General features: G+C 47.3%; 1 protein-coding gene across 1 annotated transcript in view; it reads right to left on the bottom strand.

The window, feature by feature from the left end:
• Positions 1-1,339: 1,339 nt before the first annotated feature.
• Positions 1,340-19,958, bottom strand: part of LOC146198639 (motile sperm domain-containing protein 2-like) — a 43,773-nt gene continuing 25,154 nt past the window's right edge. Inside the window, exons 2-8 of the mRNA XM_084594149.1 lie at positions 12,664-12,810; positions 9,860-9,946; positions 8,732-8,886; positions 6,906-6,966; positions 5,483-5,521; positions 4,291-4,415; positions 1,340-2,829 (exon numbers count right to left, since the gene is read on the bottom strand). Coding sequence (XP_084450275.1) covers positions 2,743-2,829; positions 4,291-4,415; positions 5,483-5,521; positions 6,906-6,966; positions 8,732-8,886; positions 9,860-9,946; positions 12,664-12,810 — 701 coding nt within the window. The 3' untranslated portion in view covers positions 1,340-2,742. The remainder of the gene's footprint in view (positions 2,830-4,290; positions 4,416-5,482; positions 5,522-6,905; positions 6,967-8,731; positions 8,887-9,859; positions 9,947-12,663; positions 12,811-19,958) is intronic.

Below are 19,958 nucleotides of genomic sequence, written 5' to 3'. Positions count from 1 at the left end.
AAAACGGCGTAGCACTCTGCATCACACTAACTTCTCTAGCTTTGTTTCCCAACCTAATCTATTTGGTAACTGAAAGCATTATGTCTAGAGTGCTTCTGAATCAATATTCTATTGCTCCAAAGTGTTCCAGTATTGTGAAACCAGATGGAAGCACCGAACACACACACGTGTAACGGATGCAAGTCTCCGTCTTCCCAGCCAATAGCAACCTTCTGAGAAAGAGCGAAGCCTACTGGGAGCCTCGAACACGAAAAGGGCATTCCGCTCGTAGGAAGGAACGGGAGCGCTTATGGCGTAGTTCGCGTCCTTGACATTTTCCCTCGTAACACGAGCGGAGACAGCAGCGCCAGCTGCTGGAGTACCGGACTATGGACACAACCCACACATTCCCTACCATATCTCCCAATTAAGTTTTTTTTTTTTTGTTTGTTTGTTTCGTTTACTTATTCCAGCTCTTTTGCTAATCTAAGCATAGAGAGATAAAATGAAAAGAAATGATCGCTCCTCGCAGCGTTCTCTTGTTCGGCATTTCACGTGCTTTAGAGCGGGTTTGTGGTATTGCGACTTATGAGGAATGCTTTAAAGTCGGCAAAAACGCGCTCCCCGCGGTTGATAGCATTAAGCTGCATGTCTTAAAATAGGCCGTCGCGACATGTTATTGAACGCGCCAAGTGCAAGAACACAACCGCTTTGTGTTCTTGCAAAAACGTCTTTGAGGGTCAAGCAGGCGTTCTGCGCCGATAGACCCGGCATGCATCCCTATCATGGTATGGAGCAAGAGTTTGTCGAATAAGGATCACCGACTACGTCGGGTGTGTTGATGCCAGACGAATCAATGTTGACGCACCCTGAAGGCATTGTCAGGGAAAGAACGCTATCAGACGACGGACCAGGAAGAGGAGGGCACGCACATATGCGCAATATGTGTCCTCCTCTTCCTGATCCGTCGTCTGCTATAGCGTTCGTTCTCTGACAATGAATAACCAACTCGCCCAGCAACATACCCTGAAGGCAGCCTCAAAGAGTGTCACTCTTAAATTGGGAAGCAGAGAGGGAGATGCAAAAGCTAACTTCCAAGGCTCATTCGTTTTATATTAATGAATTGTTAACTCCTCACAGCCTCCCGTTCTTTGGCTTTCCCCGCTGGAGAGCTGTTGGGCCCGCCCGTTATCATAAGGAAAAATCAGCCTCGACTGGCTTTTCCAACTGAACTCTGCTCTGGGATCTTTCAACTTTCTTGCATTGCAGCAAGGTGCTTTTCGTTTGCGCGCACCTCCTCCTGCTGTATATGTTTCTTGCAGAAAATAAAATACGGAGACGTACGAGCGCTTTTAAGAAAAAGTTTTTTATTGACGTAGTTAGGAATGCGGTTCACGAGGGAACAAAACCGAGTTGTTCCCTGCAGTGTGTACAAACACTTGCCTATTTACAGCGTCGTTTAATGGCGTCAACATTGCATCACGTGCATCTCTGTGTAGAAACGCAAATGCTGTAACCGTGTATGCACTGGTTCCTGTGTAATCAAGCAGTTATTTTTAATATTTAAGAATTTGCATGTTGAAGCTGCTAGCTAATATTTTACTAGTATTTAAGACTGCGTTGAGACGGTAGTAAGAACGGCAGCTATTAACCAGTTACCGTCGCCCGCGAGTGGAAGCACGGTCATACTGTAAGCCCTGGCCTTTGTGTTACGAATTGAGCGTCTGTAGAGGGTACAGAAATCACTACTGTGGTGTAGGTTGCAAAGAGGGCAAACAATAAGGATTGTTGTAAACGAATCTGCTCTGTTTCGTGTAAGTCTGGCAGCATCCTAGTGTCTCGCCTCGTGTGACGTTTGACTCGCTTAGCCCAACAGCTGTTAACTAATTTTAACGTAGTTTCGCTTCATTACGTAAGGTCCGGTGCGTACGCGAGTACGGCATATTACGTCACTAGCGATAGCTATAAATTAAGAGTAAAGTGCGCGCTCTTATAGCGAAAAGGGTAAATGTCGGTCATGATGATGTGGCGCAAACTTCTGCGGAGAAATAACGATGAGTTGTGCTTATACAAGGGAAAAACAAAATAACAAAAATTGATAGTTTTGTGTAGTTGCTTTTCTATATTTTTCATTGAATTTGATCGTTGTCCTCATTTTGCGGTATCGAACAATAAACTATAACTTTAGCCAGACTAATTTTAGCCAGACAACTGACTACGCCTTGAACCTAATCGGTGGTCGCCACTCTTATTTTTTCGTCGAAATCCTGACAAGCAAACGCATTCCATAAGCGTACTTGACTTGGCGGCCTCGAAAGGGCTGTCCGCAGACAGATGTAAATATTGCCTGGCCAACGGCCAATCACCTCCACATGTATTTCTGGCTGCCTAAGGCATTATGGGACTAAGTACGTACGCATGTCTACATTCATCTATCCGGCACTGTCGACTAGGTCAAGTTCAGATTTGAGCACAAGAGACCGCCTCCTGAATTGAACAGGACTCGACGGAAATGGCGCAAAAAAAAAAAAAAGTATTAAAAACGATACGCTCGTGGGGATGAACCGCTTCTGTCAGTGTTGCTCGCGTAGTACCAGACTACGAAAACAACGCGTACATCTTTTTGATCGGTCACTATACAGGTGAAAATTCTTGTCTTCTCGTGGAGGCCAGCCGGAAGAGGGCGCTCAATCAAGCCGTATCACAGTTTCTCCGCGGTTAGAGGGCAACGTCGGTGCAGGAGAGAGGATGGGAGAGGCGCTGCTACGGGATGGCCACCTTGGGGTACGTGCATCGTTCGCAGCGGTCGCCCAGAGGATTTCCTTTCTGGTACTCGTAGACGTACGTATCCTGCGAAAGAAGCCGGAAGGAAAGCAGGCATCGCGCCATTAGGACTAGTTGTGTCTTGCAGATGTTCATCGTGTATTCTGGTCTAGGTGTGAGGTAGTCTGGCTTGCTTTTGCCTTGAGTTTTCCCCGACAGTTCACAATAGCCTGACTGAACGCTATCATTGTCATCACCCAGGCTACCAACAGGGCGGGAAGAAGGCCTCTCTCTCTCATCGATCTTCAACAAGTGCTTCCCCATGTTAGCTGCGGCCACCTTATTAAGGAGAAAGCCTTTCTTGGCTCATGGATGATGTAGACAGAAATATCCGCAAAAAATGTCCGTATGAACTGACAGAAAAAAAAAAAAAAACAAGTCTGTCTGCACTGGGAATCGAACCACTATCCCTCCGATCACCAACCGAACGCAGACTACTCCACGCCGGGCTCGTGAGAAAGAGATGGTAATTCTTCTCGTCTGCAGCCCCGCCGGGGTGGCGCAGTGGTTACGGCGCTCGACTACTGTTCCCAAGGACGCGGGATCGAATCCCGGCCTCGGCGGCAGCTTTCCGATGGAGGCGAAAAGCAAGGCGCCCGTGTGCTGTGCGATGTCAGTGCACGTTAAAGAACCCCAGGTGGTCGAAATATCCGGAGTCCTCCACTACGGCGTCTCTCATAGCCTGAGTTGCTTTGGGACGTTAAACCCCACAAACCAACCAATTCTTCTTGTCTGTGAGAATGATAGCAGCGATGACGATGTCGGCGCAATTAGTGATAATGACGACGATGATGCTGCAGTTAGTGATAGTGATGGTAGTAGCGATGAAAATGACGGTGCATTTAGTTGATAATGATGATAGTAGCGATGACAGTGACGGTCCAGTTAGTGAAAATAGCCATGTAAAGTGACTTTCGCCATTGCTGCTCTTAAGAAAGTGCAGTACTGATTTTTTTTTTTCGCAGATTTTTCGATCTGAATATATGCGTGCTGTTATTCAAGGGCGCTGTGAAGTGTGCAGCGGCAAGCTAGCTGTGCAAGTATCTTCACCCACAAAAATGCCTTCACGGCATGGGCACACAGTATATATATATATATATATATATATATATATATATATATATATATATATATATATATATATATATATATATATATATATATATATAGATTCTTCGTTTAAAAAAATCATATGACATCGTCCTGTCCGCGGCTTCGAACTCCTCACTGGCACCAACCCCCAATGCGGATTGATTAAAAGGATAATTATTTACAGTTAATTGCCTACATTATTAAATGTTTGAACTAAACTATGTCTGCGCATGAGTGTTCGTTCCTGGAAATGCTATATTTTGTATTTCGAACTCATGTTTTTAGGACATTTCATTGTGTTTACGGGAGCGCCCGCTATGTCAATATAGAACTCCTGAGCAAGCGTACGTGTGGAAGAACAGCCGCGCCACTGCAGGCGATCGAGCGCATACGTACTTCTCCGCCCATGTACTTGGGCAGGCTCCTCCTGTCGATGTACTGCAGGATGCTCTCCTTGCTGGTGAATATCACGCGCTGCACGCCTTCCGACGGGAGCATGGCCTTCACGATCTTCCACACCGCTGCGAGAAAGCACAATAAACAGCCGAGGAAATCAGCACCTCTGTCGACTGACTTGGTGGCAGTTTAGCGTTTATAATTATACATTTATTTTTGCACGTTTATAGGTCAAGAAACATTATTAAAATAATTGAATCAGCACAGGGTGGAGAGCATCGCGGGTGTCGCGCTAGATCTAGCCGCTCTATGTCATGGCATGAATCCACGTTTTCGGCCCAACACAAGCCAAGTGCGAGGCCTCAACTTCCCGACAAGTCGTCCACGACGGATCGAGCGCTCTTTAAGAAATTCGCTCGGAAGGTGGTGCGATTTTTCCTTAGCTAACTTTGAAGGTGTGCGGGCTACAGTACTGTTCGCTGAATAACTCAGGATTAAAAGCGCCATCGGGAGAAAAAGCAGAGGTTGGCGTATGCCACGCTCTTATATACTTGCTACTTCCCAATGATATCTGGCGGTTAAATGAAGCATTTCCTCCTCAACTTATACGGAGGGTGCCGGAAAATGACCGCAATGGTAAATTCTACCGCCCACCCCCTCCCTCCCACTCCTTTGAAAAGAAATGACTAAAACGATGAATACTAAGATTGACTATACGACTGGCTTAGCAGCGAGCTCAGCAAAGTTGAGCTAAGGGCCTCTAATGAGCAAGGAAATGCATGGCAATCTATATAACACAATATAAGGAAAAGATAAGAGACACAATTGAAAGTAATGTCAACGCGTTTTCATTCCACGATGATAATTAGGCGCCCCGTAATTTTTCGTCACTTTCAATGCAGCGAGCGAGAACCTGATGTGCAAGAGTGCTAGGTCGCTGAGATGATAGACAATGAACCCGCGTGCTCGGAGCTTAGCCCGCAGAGCAGGTACTTTCCTTGTCCCCATGAAAGGGAGTGACGCGTCTCTCCGCACGGATAAAGGAAAACGATAGTTACGCAATGCACTGAAAACAATTAATGCACTAATTACCCGGAACGGACAACAGACAAAAGCAGAGAAGAACAGCTTGGTTAAAGTGAATGCGCGTGGCGTTACTGAGCAAGCGAATAATCCAAACAAGGACACCTACCATTGAGAATCCATGGCATATTGTGTACGATGATGTAGCCTGAAAAAGATCAAAGAACGATAATTAAACCATGATCATTATACTTCATTTCACAAGCGCCTGTCCCGTGTTCTTCCTTTTCTCTCGTGTTCGTGTGTGTTTTTCTGCGCTAAGAATGCCGTCTGAAGATATTTGCAGCACTGCCAAACGCAGAGGCACCCCAGTCCAATCAGGATCACGCGCACTACAATGGCAATTGTGCTCCTACGCGCCTCTCGCCCCCAAATTGGCGGGAATGACAGTATGAGCACAATTCTATATTATAGTGCACAGGGGCGAGAGGCACTTAGGAGCACAATTGCAAGGGCTCCTCTGCCTTTCGCAGTGCCGCAGATATCTTGTGAGACGAAGTATAGTTAACACCTTGAGGCATTTGTCCTGTTCGAAGGCGACAATGTCAAAGCATGTGCCGCGTGAAATGCGATTCACATTCCATGCAGCGGGAGGGCTCGTTTGAAGTGCAGTGTTTTATGAAAAGGTGCATATCTCTCTTAATCGCGCACCGTGGCACTTATGTTTCATATAACAATCACAGGAATGAATTATAGTTGCTTCGCCTACCAGAGACTGCAGCAGGTGACTTAACTCCCGCAAAAACCGCGCAATCGTGAAACCACTTCAAGAACAGCTCAAGCGCCTCTCTTGTATTTTGCCTATATATGCAGCTCCTACCGGAGAAAGTGTACCGCGCGATAGTGGCCCTCCTCTGTTTTCTCCAAAGCCGTCATGATTACCTGTGGTTACAGTCTGCTCATACATACGTTCGTTAATACTTTGACGGTGGGAGTTTTCTTTCCCCTAGAGGCTGCTTTGAAATCGACTACTCCTTATTTTTCTGGTTTGGTAGCACTGAATACAAAGCGTATTGCTAGGGTTCAACTTTCGTTGAGCTCTCCATCCAATTCTGCTGGTCAGCCCGCGTCTGTTACCTGTGCGGATGCGCCTCTCTTGGGCGTTAAGCGTGCGGCCGAGCTGCCATGGAAATGGTAGTTTATAGCTTAATTGTAACACGCTGACTGGTTACATCACACGTTATCCCCTTTACGACACTTTGTTTCCAGCCGTGTTAACAGCACCGATCTCCGCTGTCGGGCACCCCCGGAAGGCTCCCGTGGCACAGAAAGCAGGATATAATATGCCGCAGGCGCTGCCATTGTTCTCAGCCAAGATCGCCGACTGTCTCGGCGGTGTATATATGACCGCAAACGTGCCCTTCGACAGTGGGCGCTTATCTTCGCCTCGCCTATTCTCTTTTATTGTATCTTCTTTGTTGCCTGCGCCGCAAGATCGAATCAGGGTCACGCGGAAACGGTAGCAGTCCGTACGGTCCCCGAGGGCTTTTACGAGCTCCGTCGGATAGATGTCAAATTCAGCAAGCTCTCACCCAGCGCCCAAGGGTACAGATCCCTGAAAACTGTGACGACGAACTTGACCAGTTCCATGTCCTGGAAAAGAGAAGGAACGAGGAAGTCGTGAACAAAAGAAAAAAGAAACACCTTTGTGTCACAACCGCGCTGTAACGTTCAGAGTATGTCTCAGGTGCATGTCGCCGCTCATTAGAAAGGTAAGGCGCCCGTGTGTGCTGGGCGGTATCAGCACTCGTATACGTTGAAGAATGACAGATGGTGTAAAGTAACGTGTGCCAAGTAGAATAAACCCGATAATTTGTGATTTTTAAGTATTCCAATTGTTCAGGAAGCTAGCTGGCTTAAATCTGAGACGCGGCGTGTACCGTCTTTGCCAAAAGTAACCAGGCTGCATGATCTGCTTCTTAGTCATGTGGTAGTAAATTCGCAGCATGTCTGAACCTCTAAATCTTTGAAATGTGAAGGCGAGCGCCTGTCCTTACTTCTTAACTTGTTGTTATCACATGGAAATCCTTATTGACTTTACTAATACAAGAGAGAAGCAAAACATGCAGCCTGGTTACTTTTGGCAAAGACGGTACATTCCGATAATTGCCTCTGCCCGGTAAGTTTTTCCCATGAACAGTAATATGCTTGGCGAGTAGATTCCTGTCCTGTTTCTTAATTCGATAGCAGGACGAGTAAAAGGGAATGCCAACAGCGCCTTCATGATCAAAAGGTATCTCAAACACGTATCATTTCCTTTTGAGTCCACGCTGTCGACGTAGGAGATCATGAGTAATCTGTTCTGGTTTTCTTGGTTGTATAGTGGCTACTATAAAGCGTGACCTACAATTCAAGATCTCTCGATTTCTGCCGCTCAGCACTGTGGCAGTGTTGGCATTGCCTATTAAAATATCTTCTATACAAGCGCCTTTTCTTCTCCTCTTCAGTCTTAGGGCAAGTTATGCCGCCATCGATTTCTTTCTTTTTCACTCTCTCTTTCGCCTCCTTCTCTTGCAGCGAAGTTGCGTCGTCCACCGGGAACTGAGACAGTTATTCTGCTTCTGCTTTCCTCAGACGGATATTGGTGATGTAAGCATTAGAACTCCCACTTCGTGGAATTCTGTCCGTCGGCGTTAATGGTATCATGAACCACCGGTGGAGCGATGCAGAACGTTAAAACATATTGCCTCGAGCGGAGATTCGAACCCGCGACGGTGCGAACAGATCAGTCTCGCTGGCCAATGCTTTAAACCATTCAGCCATTACAGCAGCCATCAAGGTTCATTCGTGCTTCCAGCCAGCCCAAACAAAAGAGCATGGTCTCTTGCACATGCAACACTACACTTTCAATTAACTCCCCTCTATCCGCGTCCGTCCACATGAGACGACGGTAGCGGCTCACCATTTGGCAGACCCGTGCTGCATTTCTTTCCTTTGTTCCTTCAGTAGCAACAGCAGATCAACATATGCGAGCCCTAGTTCGAATACGTGGCCGGTGCACGAGAGCACACGTGTGAAGAAAAAAAAAAAATTCTGTACAGAAGCGTCATCTGATGAGTATGTGGCCAGTCAGAGGGAATTGAAGGAGGTTTGAACCACCGAAGCAGGATATCGAAGAAAAATGTTATTGGTTCACGTGAACGAACTCGGTTCGTCAATACAAAGAGCCATGCACTCTCGAAATCGGAGCCCGCATGCAAACGCATCAAACGCACTGACAGACCGTCAATTTATGTTGTCATGCTTCTGTTATTGTTCGTCCCCGTTCTCTGCGGCGTATATGTGGTGCATATAGCGTCGTTTGAGGGCGTGTCTAACGACTTAAGTGTGTCACCGACTATGCAGCAGACGTACGTACCACGTTGCTGATTCCGGCGTCGGTGCAGTCGAAGACGACGGTGACCCTGAGGGCGTCCTTCTCGAAGATCAGCTTGTCCATGAAGAAGGCGAAGTACTTGCGCATCTCGTCCACCATTGAGGACTCCTTGCGGTGCAGCTTCACTCGCAGGGTTACTGCATGGACATGGTGCAGTGAGGGACGGCGAGCAGGGATTGGAACGGCTAACGCGCGAACGCTGGTTGTTGTACCATAGACCGCCTATATGCTGCATTCATCCGATCGATCGGAAGTCGGCATTAGGTGGATTTTAAGCCCAACTCATCAGCGTTTTAGTTATGCTTGCGCTCAGTGATATAACATGTCCTCTTTCGATTATTTGCCTGACCGTTCGGTATGGAAAACATGTTTTCAAAGAACGAGATAGAGAGAGAGCTAATCGCTTGAGCATGATTGACGCAGTCAAGCGAGAGTAGGAGTAAGCGGCACTGCAGATTGCTCGTGACTGTCAAGAGGGTTTGCTCTGGTAGTGCTGTAATCTCGGAAGAACTCGGCAACATATAGCATCTAAAACTATCACAAGATCTTGAGGTTGCTCGCTCATTAAGAACGGATTTTCCCGGACATAAGCCGGTGCCGGCGCATGGTAGCTGTACACTTCCTAATTGGCTATTTGTTATAGGCGGAAAGTGCTCAAGCTTCAAATAAGCTTCATTACCTGTCAAATCGCTCAAGCGTTTAGTTTATAATTGACTGTCCTGCATCAGCTCTTTTTGTTCGTTAACTCTGGAGACATGATTGCAAATTACGAGCGCTGCGACGGAGAACAACAACGAGAGAGTAATGACAAGGACAGGCGCTGGAGGTCTGGAGACATACCACGCAAGAAAGAATGACTGCGGCTGACGCACAGTAAATAAGGTGCGCTGCTTGATATGTTCGGGTGATGTGATAGTAAATATTCCCTTGGAGCATTTCGTTGTTTGTGGATCAAGCAGAGTGATCAATTTTATTACCTTTATCTCCTTTCTCCGAAAGATTAATACAAACGATGACGCTCGAAATTCCTAGCGAGGATAATATTCTAATCGTCATTAATTTTGACAAACTTCTAGTTAGAAGGCCATGCGCTATACTTCAGGCACTTACAGACGTGGCTTCCAAACTTGTCCATGTTGTAGGGCACCAGGGTGCCTTGGTTGAAGAACTCGATCGGGAAGCCCTCTTCTGTCGCATCTGTGGTTGAATAGAAGCAAAAAAAAAAAAAAAAGGAAAAGAAAAGAAACCATCATTATCTTTTTTGTTGATCGCGCAGGAGAAAAAAAAAAGAAACCTGATGCCGTAGCACTGTCATTCTTAATTCATTCTCTTTAAGTTTCGATCACGCTGCTGTGCTTTCAGAGTGTTGGATAGAAGTACAAGAGAATAAATATATTTGCCTATTTGATTTATTACGACTGCAGGACCATTCAGTATGCCTGATGCCTTTCCTTGGTCGTTTTTATGACAGCGAAGAAATCAAGCCGAACGCGCCGGCGGCGATGACCAGTGGTATAGGGAACCTGCACTGCAATTGTACCGCAGCGTGACTCAAAAATGCTGCCGTTAGCCACTTGGTTCGCGATAGACGACCGAGCACACTCAGCAGCATTATAGATACGCGTGTGACAGATACCGTCCTTGCCCAGGCGCTCTCGATGTAGCCCAGTTATCTGACACATGCCATGCAATGCTTCAGCAGAGCGTGCAATCTGATCCCTGCAAGCTCATGCAGGTGGCGTGAAAACGCCCTAAAAAGCCACCTCAGAAGTGTTTGCTCTTCTCGCTAGGATGTGTTACGGCGCGCCGATCGGCACAGCAAACTTCATTGCAGGATGCACTGCGTTCTCCAATGTATAATTTTCTTATTTCGCAGATGTTTCGGTTCCCACAGTTGGCAGACGAAACTTCCAAACTCTTGTGCCAGTTTTGAAATGATTGGCAGTGCTATACAGGTAGCACGAGAGGGGACGAAAAATCGTTTTTGGTCCCTCTGCCTCAGCCTGCAGCGTAATAAGTATCCTCAGTCGCTCACGGCGAAAGACCGATGATGACAACAGCGCCCGAGCCCAACAATGGTAAGCCCCCGCATTGCTGTAATGTGGCCTCTCGTATAGTCTGACAGATCTCGGGAGTGTCATCTCGGCTCCAGACAAAGCGCCTGTGGTATAATGTGTTTCCGTATAGAGCGCGTGCCAGTATACACACGTTGTCCACGTAATTTTGTAAGCGCACTCAGAGGTGCAAGCGTCGCGTGCACTTGTAGAGCGCTTGCTATCAATTGCGAGCTGGCCCAGCGTGCGGCTAAACTGATCCGCAGTCCTGATTCTCGAGAACCGGTTGAGGCTTTCCCAACCCTACCATTTTGCGTCACGTTCTAGGCATTGCCAAATATCGACACAGATATCTGTGTGAAAAATGTGGCAGCAGCGAGCAAGATAAAACTTGGCTGCATAGCAAATATAGTACATCGCGCCCCAAGTAATGAAGGGGGGGTGCGAAATACTCGGATCAGCCTTCAGTGCCAAAGCCGTCGTTGCATATAGCAGTTTTGGGGCAACGAACACGTTCGTTTTGTCGATCTGATCCGCACTGCTTCCTGCGGGCACGATCTGCATCCTTAAATACCTCCTTGCAGTGGCCACTGCGTTCCTTTCTCGATTTGCGTTTTAATAGCCGATATATAAGTAACCGCTTTTGGACTGCCGTCGCTAAGTATACTCGAATAAAGGCGTTGGCGCTTTCTACGCTGTTGAACACAGTAGCGTGCTATTCTTGGAGAAGTACCGTCAAATATGCGACTACATTTAATGTGACACCAAGAAAGTAGATTTAGAGCATAGAAGACCGCGATAACGTGACGCGGTGTGCTACGAATGATGCTTTTTCTTTTCTCTCTCTCATGGCAAAGCGCAGATTGGTACCAATGCGACACCTTCGTCTGATATTGTGTCAGATGCGTGTAATAGTATGGTGGCTTTGTTTGAGGATGTGTCTACACGTGATGGTGGGGCTCGACAACCAGAAAAAATTGTTTGACGGATGCCGAGAAGGTGGACAAGAAAGCTCGATGTGAGGTAGCTATGCGGTTAAAGCGAAGGCGGGATGCCGACGTACGGGCATTAAAAGTGAGGCGATGAGGGCACACGTCTGTTCTTAAGGCGAAGCTTAAGCGTCCTCGTTTCGTTATTTTGTTCGAATGCATTAGAAAAATTACATTGATAAGTTCTCAATCGCTAAGGGGAGTTATGCCTCGCTTCACTAGACGTGCATAATTTCTATTTTATGCGCCGTCTCCTTTGTCGCCGACGAAGTTTGTGCCTATTTACACTTCTTCGGTGAAACGAGACTATTTTTGTGCGTTTTATCGGTCGAACGGTTAAGCAATGCTGATCAACCTTAACTCTTCCGAGGTCGCCCTTTGGTGCACCATGTCTAAGTCATCGTTCCATCGCTGTTCCATAATGCAAAGTAGCCTCTTGCAAATGGGCCAGGTGTGCACTCAGTGAAGTAACGCAACACGTGTTCAAGGAGTGCTTAGCGCAAACGTTCGGTAAAGGTATTCATTGAAGTGTTTGCTAAAGGTCTCGATATTTCATTGTGGAAATCATGAGCATTTTGTGCGAAAGAAATACGCTCGCACCTTCAGGCTGTCTGCCTAGAAAATTTGCTTTTTTGCGCGAGAGTTTGGGACTCGTGGTTACCACCTTTTTATTTTCGTCCTTCGCTCCGCATCCCTGTGTGTCTTCGGTGGAGGACCTCATCTACCACTGACGTCACGATTTTTCTCCTTACGTATATTCTCCTTTCACGCCCATTTCCCCAGGGCTGAGCGCCACTTTCTGAGCTATAAAGACATCCCCTCAGTTTATAAACTTTGTTCTGCGTGCAAAGCCACTGCAGGGTGCGCATACCGTTGATGCCGGACTGCTTCCTCCAGCGCAGCGAGTTCTTGGCCCAGGAGAGCGCAGCCTGGATATCGTTCTCCTTGTGGCGCATGTAGCGCCGGCAGAGGTCGTCGTTCTCGCGGATCCGCTGCACATCCTTCGGGTGGTACAGCTCTGCGCACACAAGACACAAGTACGCTTATTAAACATCCACATACACACACCCACGCACAAGTTCCTTCCATCTACTGGTCCCTCTCCAGAAGCGGTTCGAGTCTAATTCGCACTAAAATGCGGGCAGCTCGGAATAGCTGAGTAGCGCAACCCTTCAGCATACCTTCGCACTCATTTCTGTCGACAAATTCTGTCGATAAACAGCTGGCTTCCACGGGGGTGCTCTCGTAATGTGACGTTGCGTTCACCACTCACACTGAGCATGAACCTAAGATTTGGCCGAGTTGACATGAATCCATTCCGCGGGAACTTCGCAGAACGGCGGGGCATATAGACAAGACAGGAGCTGCATCCCTGTCCCGTCTCTGTGTTACACTGTTCCTCTGCAATGAACATCTCTCTCTCTCTCTCTCTCTCTCTCTCTCTCTCTCTCTCTCTCTCTCTCTCTCTCTCTCTCTCTCTCTCTCTCTCTCTCTCTCTCTCTCTCTCACACACACACACACACACACACACACACACACACACGCGCGCGCGCGCGCACACACACACGCACACACGCACACGCACTAACGCGCGAGAAAAACCAAAAACAGGTAGCGTTATAATCGCGATTAGTTCCATGCCACACCGGTTACTCTGCCATCGAATGAATTCGCTGCGAGATCTTCGGTAGATATAAAAGGTCACTGTAGTTAGTGAAAGGGTCGCAAACGGATCTGCTTCAAAGTTCTCGCGCACGCGGTCTGAATTCACGCAAAGCAACCCTCCACGCTCCCCGTTTCACTTCGCTCCAGGGGTCAACATGAGGCGACCAACCGATGCAGTGAATGTCAGCACGGGCGCACTGCCTGAATGCAGTGCTTGGTCCTTGATATTCGGAAGCCGGTTATGAAAAGGAGCTGTCCGTGAACGGCGCGGGTACAGTGCCAGAGACCTTGGCAACTACGCCTCGGCCGCCGTTTCGAGAGGAAGGGGTGACACTCCGTAAACAACTCTTTCCCGCACTCTGCCGTTGGCGCATTTGCCATACTTGTTCTGTAGACGAGCCCAGCTCCTACCGCTTTCTCAACGCTCCGGCAACCAGGTCGTTATGCAAAGCAGCGCGCGCTTTGGAAGATCGGCGTCAATGACACGCACCGGCGCCTCCAGTGCTCGATCATGGCGTGCGCGGTTACGCGTCTCTGTCCTGGATGCGACGCACACGTAACAGGTCTTTTCTATACGAGCTTCTTCGTGTTGAGGCCACATGGCCAACCGCTGCTTTCTTGCTTGCCATGCTACTTGCTCTTTTTTCTCTCCCTCTCTATTGTCGCGAGGAAGTCGGCACTCCTGGATCCCAAAGGCGCACCTGTGTGTACACGGAGGCAGACGCACACGGGATGTCCTTGCTGCCGTATTCCAGCGCATTTGCTCGTTTTGTTTCAAGGCACGCTCGCAAGAGCTGCTGGTGTTGTGATCATCTTGTGTAAAACTGCGCCGCTATGTCTCAGTGGGTCAAGAATTTTTTTTTTTTTTTTTTTTACCCTGTTATCCCTCTTATTCACCGACACAAATTTTCTGCCAGGTTCTGAAACTTCTGGTTTGGCGAGATGGTATAAACTGTGTTGAAACGAGAAGCCAGTGCGGCAAACGTATAATCGCACGTGAAAGTGAGAGAGAGAGAGAGATGGCAGAATGATTAATATTCTCGAGCTTACTTCGGCTTCGATAATCCCGTCAGCCGAAGGAAAGGAAAGAACAAACGCCATGTGATATAACTATACCACAGTGGGAGGAAAACAGTAGAGTTCTAAAGTAGTTCACTCGAGTAGGACGTGCGAAACCTTTTTTGTACAGATGGAAGTTGATGGGGACGACGACGTGAAATGCGCAGTGCGAGAGGCAGAATTTTCAGCTTGTTCTTGGTCATTTTAAACTAACAGTGACGCGCACGCACCATATTTTTCTAGCTACATCCGTGGTATCATAGGATGGCTGAAACCCAATTTCGGTTTCTTGGTTTTTCCTAATTAAATACTTGGTATTTTGAAAACGATTTTGTACACGTGAAAGAGCGCTCTAATTGTGGTGATTGTGTGGATTGTGGTGTGATTACGAACTCAAAATTAAAAAAAAAGAAAAGAAGAAAGGAGTTGTCCCTTCAGACGGTAAAGGACCAGAATGCTGCAAACATATCTGTTATAATGACGAAAGATTTTGTGTTGCGTTTATAATACGTGTGCATTTTCTGTGATTTTTGTTTTCTTATGCGTGCAACAGATAGTGTTTAACCAGTGGCGCTGCGTATACTCGCGCGTCCGTGTGACCAGAGCGCGTTCTCGCATGAAAAATTAAATTTCAACTTTTCAAGAGGCAAACGGTACGCGCCCACAACGACATCAGTTTCCTCGGACCTAAAGATACGTTATATAGGCTAGTTTTGTCACCGCACAAGTCTAACCTGATCTCTCGATGCGATATGAGGGCTCACTATGCGGGACTTATGTTAGAACTTAATTTAGTCGTAAAACACAACAAACATTTCTCCGTCACAACAGATATACTGTACGCTCGCGGGCAGCTTTCTGTGGCGCTGCAGCGTAGGTCAGGCACGGAAAGGAAAGGAGACGAGCCCTTGTTTCTGTACCTAGGGGAGTGAACGGACCGTTGTTGGGTCTAGGTGCGAGGTGGATATATGTATATGTATTTGAAGTAGGTCACACCGCACGGCGCGAGAACGGCACACCATCTTCCATTTTTTCGTAAATTTTTATAGCCTCTGCTGCAATGCCTCAGAAAGCGCGAACATAGTGTTTCTGGCCACGAACCATTAGCAGCTACGCATATTTTTCTAATAGCAACATAATTTTGTGTTGTTACTTAATGCAGACTATAGAAAAATATTGCGGAAAAACTAGAGTGCTGTAGAAAAAGGCTACAAATAACAGAAAAATCTAATGTTATAACAAAACGACAAGACAATACTTTTTATCGCATTTCTGACTCGCGGCTCTTGAGCTTTTCTACGAGCGCTGATGTGGACGTGAGCGCCAATATTACGTGTCAGCAACCACTTCGATAGTGTGGGCAGTTTGTGGATGAGTTCAATAGAGGAATCCCTGCTCCGCGGTAATATAGGCTCGCCCATTCTTTTGAAAGTTGGAAACGAATCGTTCCTGTCAGCAATTATTTCACCCTGTTCGCCTTCTGCTCTATCGTTTCCAAAACGCCCACGAGCGTTGGCCAAGGGGACTTTGGCGCTGATCCTTTTCATGCCACAGCTGTTTCTTCGTCACGCGCTCGTCCTCGAGTTTCGCGTTTTCCGCTCGTCGACTCAGCGTCCCGTGCTCTTGCTGCTTGCACGTGCAACGGGAGAAGTGTTAAGAGCTGTTTGTGCGGGAAGCACACATCACTAGGCGATGAGACTGTACACCATGTGTCTCCATCTCCATTTTCCCCGCGAATACGCAGCGGCAAAACAAAAGGCGACAATCCGCCGATGACGCACACGTCGTTGCCGGCTCCCTAGCCCCGCTCTGGTGACACGCAGGAAGGCGGAGGCGTGTGCCCCGGATATCTCAGAATACGCGCAGTCTCTTTTTTTTTTTGTTTATTTGTTTGTTTCTTGCTTCTATTGCCACGACCTTGAGCATGTATAATCGCTGCTAACGGGTCCAGTGCATTCTAGCTGAAAAGTACCAGGGAAGCCCCCATCCATCGCCTGCTCTAGAGCTGTAACGCAAACAAACGTGACGCGTACACCCCGCGGCCTAAAGGAAACAGGCGTATTCAAGAACGCCACAAAAACAAAATCCGCGAAGAAAACATAGAGTACTTTTGCATTTTCCCCTGCGGTCTTGGCACTGGGCATTCCAGCGTGACAAACAACAGGTGGTACCGGGAATATATTTGCACAGCCGTTGTCTGTTTGCACACTTTCCGGTAAACGGTGTTGTTTAAGGTATGGCGGTACCTTTAAAATTAAAAAAGAAAGAAATGGGCGCTATTTTTTTCTTCTTAATATCAATCTTGTGAAGGGCAATTTCATATTTATGTAATTAAGTTGTATTATGCGATCGAAATATAATGAAACAAATTCTTCTACGCAACAAATTGTCATTTCACGTCATGTGGCAGGAAGAAACACAGGTTGGCAGAAAATGAAGCGCCAAAAATTACATCCAAAAGCTATTATGATCTGTTATGATGTAATTTTGAATGCATTGGTTCGCTGCTCACTTTCTCCTTTTCATTGCTTGCTTATGGTGGCGTTGAGTTGCATATCTTATGACTTGTATGGCCCTCTTGTATGGTACGACTTTATTGACTGCAGTATATTTTAAATAAATAGAACAAAATTGTATTTTCCAAAAAACGTTTCTTTTCAAAGGTAGCGACATGCTTTAAAGGCCAACTGTAACGAAATGTCTGGCTTCGTAAAATGAGAGTTTTTGTTGTTGTTGGTAGGTCAAGAAAGAGTACCAGAATAAAATACGGCACTCGTAATTGAAACGAGTGGTTCTGAAAACGCTCGCAAAAGCCGTTATTTATTCGAACTGAGACTTGAAAAAGGGATTCATTACTAAGAGCAGGAAATAACGTACAAAGGGACACAATGGGACTCTCGGACGCTGCAGTTGTGGCACTTTGGCGGCTTGCTGCTGTTTGCAAAAACCTCAGCGAGTGGTTGCTCATTATATGCGGGCATGGTGAGCGACAAGGAACGTCGATCTATTGAATTTATACATTGCTGTGAACGAATTCCAAAGGCCCAGACATTCTACAACTTCTTTACCGTTATGTTTTCTAAGCTTCGGAAGCGCATGCGACGCGCGCGTTCTTGCAAGTCGTGCACGACTTGCAAGAACGCGCGCGTCGCATGCGCTTCCGAAGCTTAGAAAACATAACGGCCCCCGACGGATGCACATCGTTTGGTCACAGATATCGCGGCGGATATTAAAAAAAAAAAAAAAAAAAAAGCACCATTGTAACAAACCAGAGACCTCCAAGTGACGTTTCAGCCTCCAGCTTTTTGCATCTACTGCATGCCGTTTACCCACAATGAGCTCGGCTTGAGAACATTTCACGAGTGTCCGTTTTTCCTTCATCATATCCGATAAGTTGCCGTGTCTGCGACGCGCCGCCTAGTGCGCGAGTCGTCTACACAGCCTTTAAAACGCTTGTGACAACAGAAATACTTTCTTAACAAGCATAAAGCCTCGTTATGGCACATTTAAGACTCGCTAATCACATTACCAGGCCGTGTAGACAAAGTAATATTTGTTGCAGCTGGCCTTTAACTGAGATACGTTGTAAACTTCGTGTCGGAGGCAAAATACAAGACACGCTGTCTAATACAAAGAGTATAGATCTTTCCAACTAATTTATGTGCGCATGGTAGCTTTAGCCTTTTGTTTTATTTATTTTTTTTTTAATTTGGAGCAGCCTTTCCATAAGGTTGTCATTTCTGCATATTGCGTTTTCTTTCTTGTAAATTATTTCAGGTGACCATTTTCCAGTACTTGTCATCGCGAGGACGATGGCAAACCGTAGCTCTAGATGTAGTGAACCCCAGCTCATTGAAGACCATGACAGCGCTCCATTCGCAAGGCAGCTGAAGTCAGCAAGTTGGTTTCCCATTAGCAGGCGCTCAAACGGGGCGACTAAACCGTCATGCCTTCAACGCCCATCAGCGAGTGGAAACCCCTTCTAATCACTTCCAGAGCCAATGTCATTTCTTGGCACAAAAGCCGCCGCTGGACACAAAGCAAGTCTCTCCACCACACTCTGTACGACGGCCATCTGAGCCGGCTGTCATGTTTCCCTTCGACAGCTGTCCTGAGTGCATCCCGCTGGCGAGTGTGTACTTTGGCAGCAGCCGATGCGTGGGTCGGCCGAAAGACAACACCGGACCGGTTGCGCACAGCCCGACTCCGTCAAAGCGGGACGGCTCGGTTCGAAGAAAAAAGAAAAGCTCACTTCTGACGTCATCCCCAGATAAACAAAGCGCGCTGTGTGCGGAAAAGAGAAAGCTAATGTGGGTAAGATATCTCGCCCCTCTCGGGCTGCCAGCCACTGGCCCGTGCACTTGTGATGTGTACTTGTGAATAGGACCTGTGTGACGCCCTTTGTCGTTTTTAGCTACCGCCATGTTGGAAACGGGTGCGCTCAAGCTGTACGCATGCGCCCTGACGAGGCAGCCATCTTGACAAGACTACATATGGATGACGTAAGGAAGCTAATGTAGCTGCATTTAAGGCAGTACGTGGTACACAGTGCTGCGGAAGCAGTGGACTGTCGTTTAATCCTAACAAATCCCAACCTTTTACCGGAACACAAGATATAACCGAGTACACAGCCTTATGCGCATGGTGTAGAGCTTTCCCCGCAATCCACTACACATCGTCAGGGTGTAAGGGAAAATGATCGCAGCAGTCACCAAAACGTGGCATGTAGGAGGCAGCGCTGTATACAGCGCAGGCCCGGATGCTATATAGGGAGGATCATCCGGGTCACTCGTGAGGCACCCATTGTCTGTAGCTGTGGGGCTTTGGAATAGACGCTTCACCCATCCTGCTCGTCTGACCCCTCTGACTGTTTCCCCACTGACTGGTAGCAATGCAATGCTCATTGGTAGCAATGCTCGGCCGGATGCAGCCAATCTGTGATGACATTAACATCATGAGGGTTATACTGCTTTTCCTATTTAACCACCCTCCCTTTCTATTCTATTTCTCTCTGGGAAATGCATTATTCAATTCAGCAGTCAAGAGATTAACGAAAGAGGCACAGTAATAGCAATGGAAGGAGGGGGGGGGGGGGGGGGGGGGGTTCGGGCTAATTTTGACTACCCGGGTGTATTTCGCGTTTCGCCTGCACCAGGACATGCTGCCGCCGCCGGGTTTCATCCATCAACCTCGTACCATGCTTGTCGCGAAGTGCACAATTACCGCGATAGCGTCGAAGGCTACATTTTGCGCGCATTGGAGGCCGCAGAGTCCCAAGGGATCCCTGCTGACCTTCTCTAAGCAGTGCAACCGGTCTTTCGGCTGGTTCCCATTTTTTGGGAGTAAATAAAGAGCTTATCATCATCATCATCATCCGTTCTCCAGAAATGCCGGTGCTGCCAGCGTTAGCTCGTAAGTGACATGACTGGGAATTGATTAGTC

This window comes from Amblyomma maculatum, chromosome 2 (genome assembly GCF_055883805.1).
Source record: "Amblyomma maculatum isolate TAMU_Amacu chromosome 2, ASM5588380v1, whole genome shotgun sequence".
NCBI classification, from domain to species: Eukaryota; Metazoa; Arthropoda; class Arachnida; order Ixodida; family Ixodidae; genus Amblyomma; species Amblyomma maculatum.
Note: the sequence above shows the minus strand (reverse complement) of the source record. Positions and strands in the feature narration are given on the sequence as shown.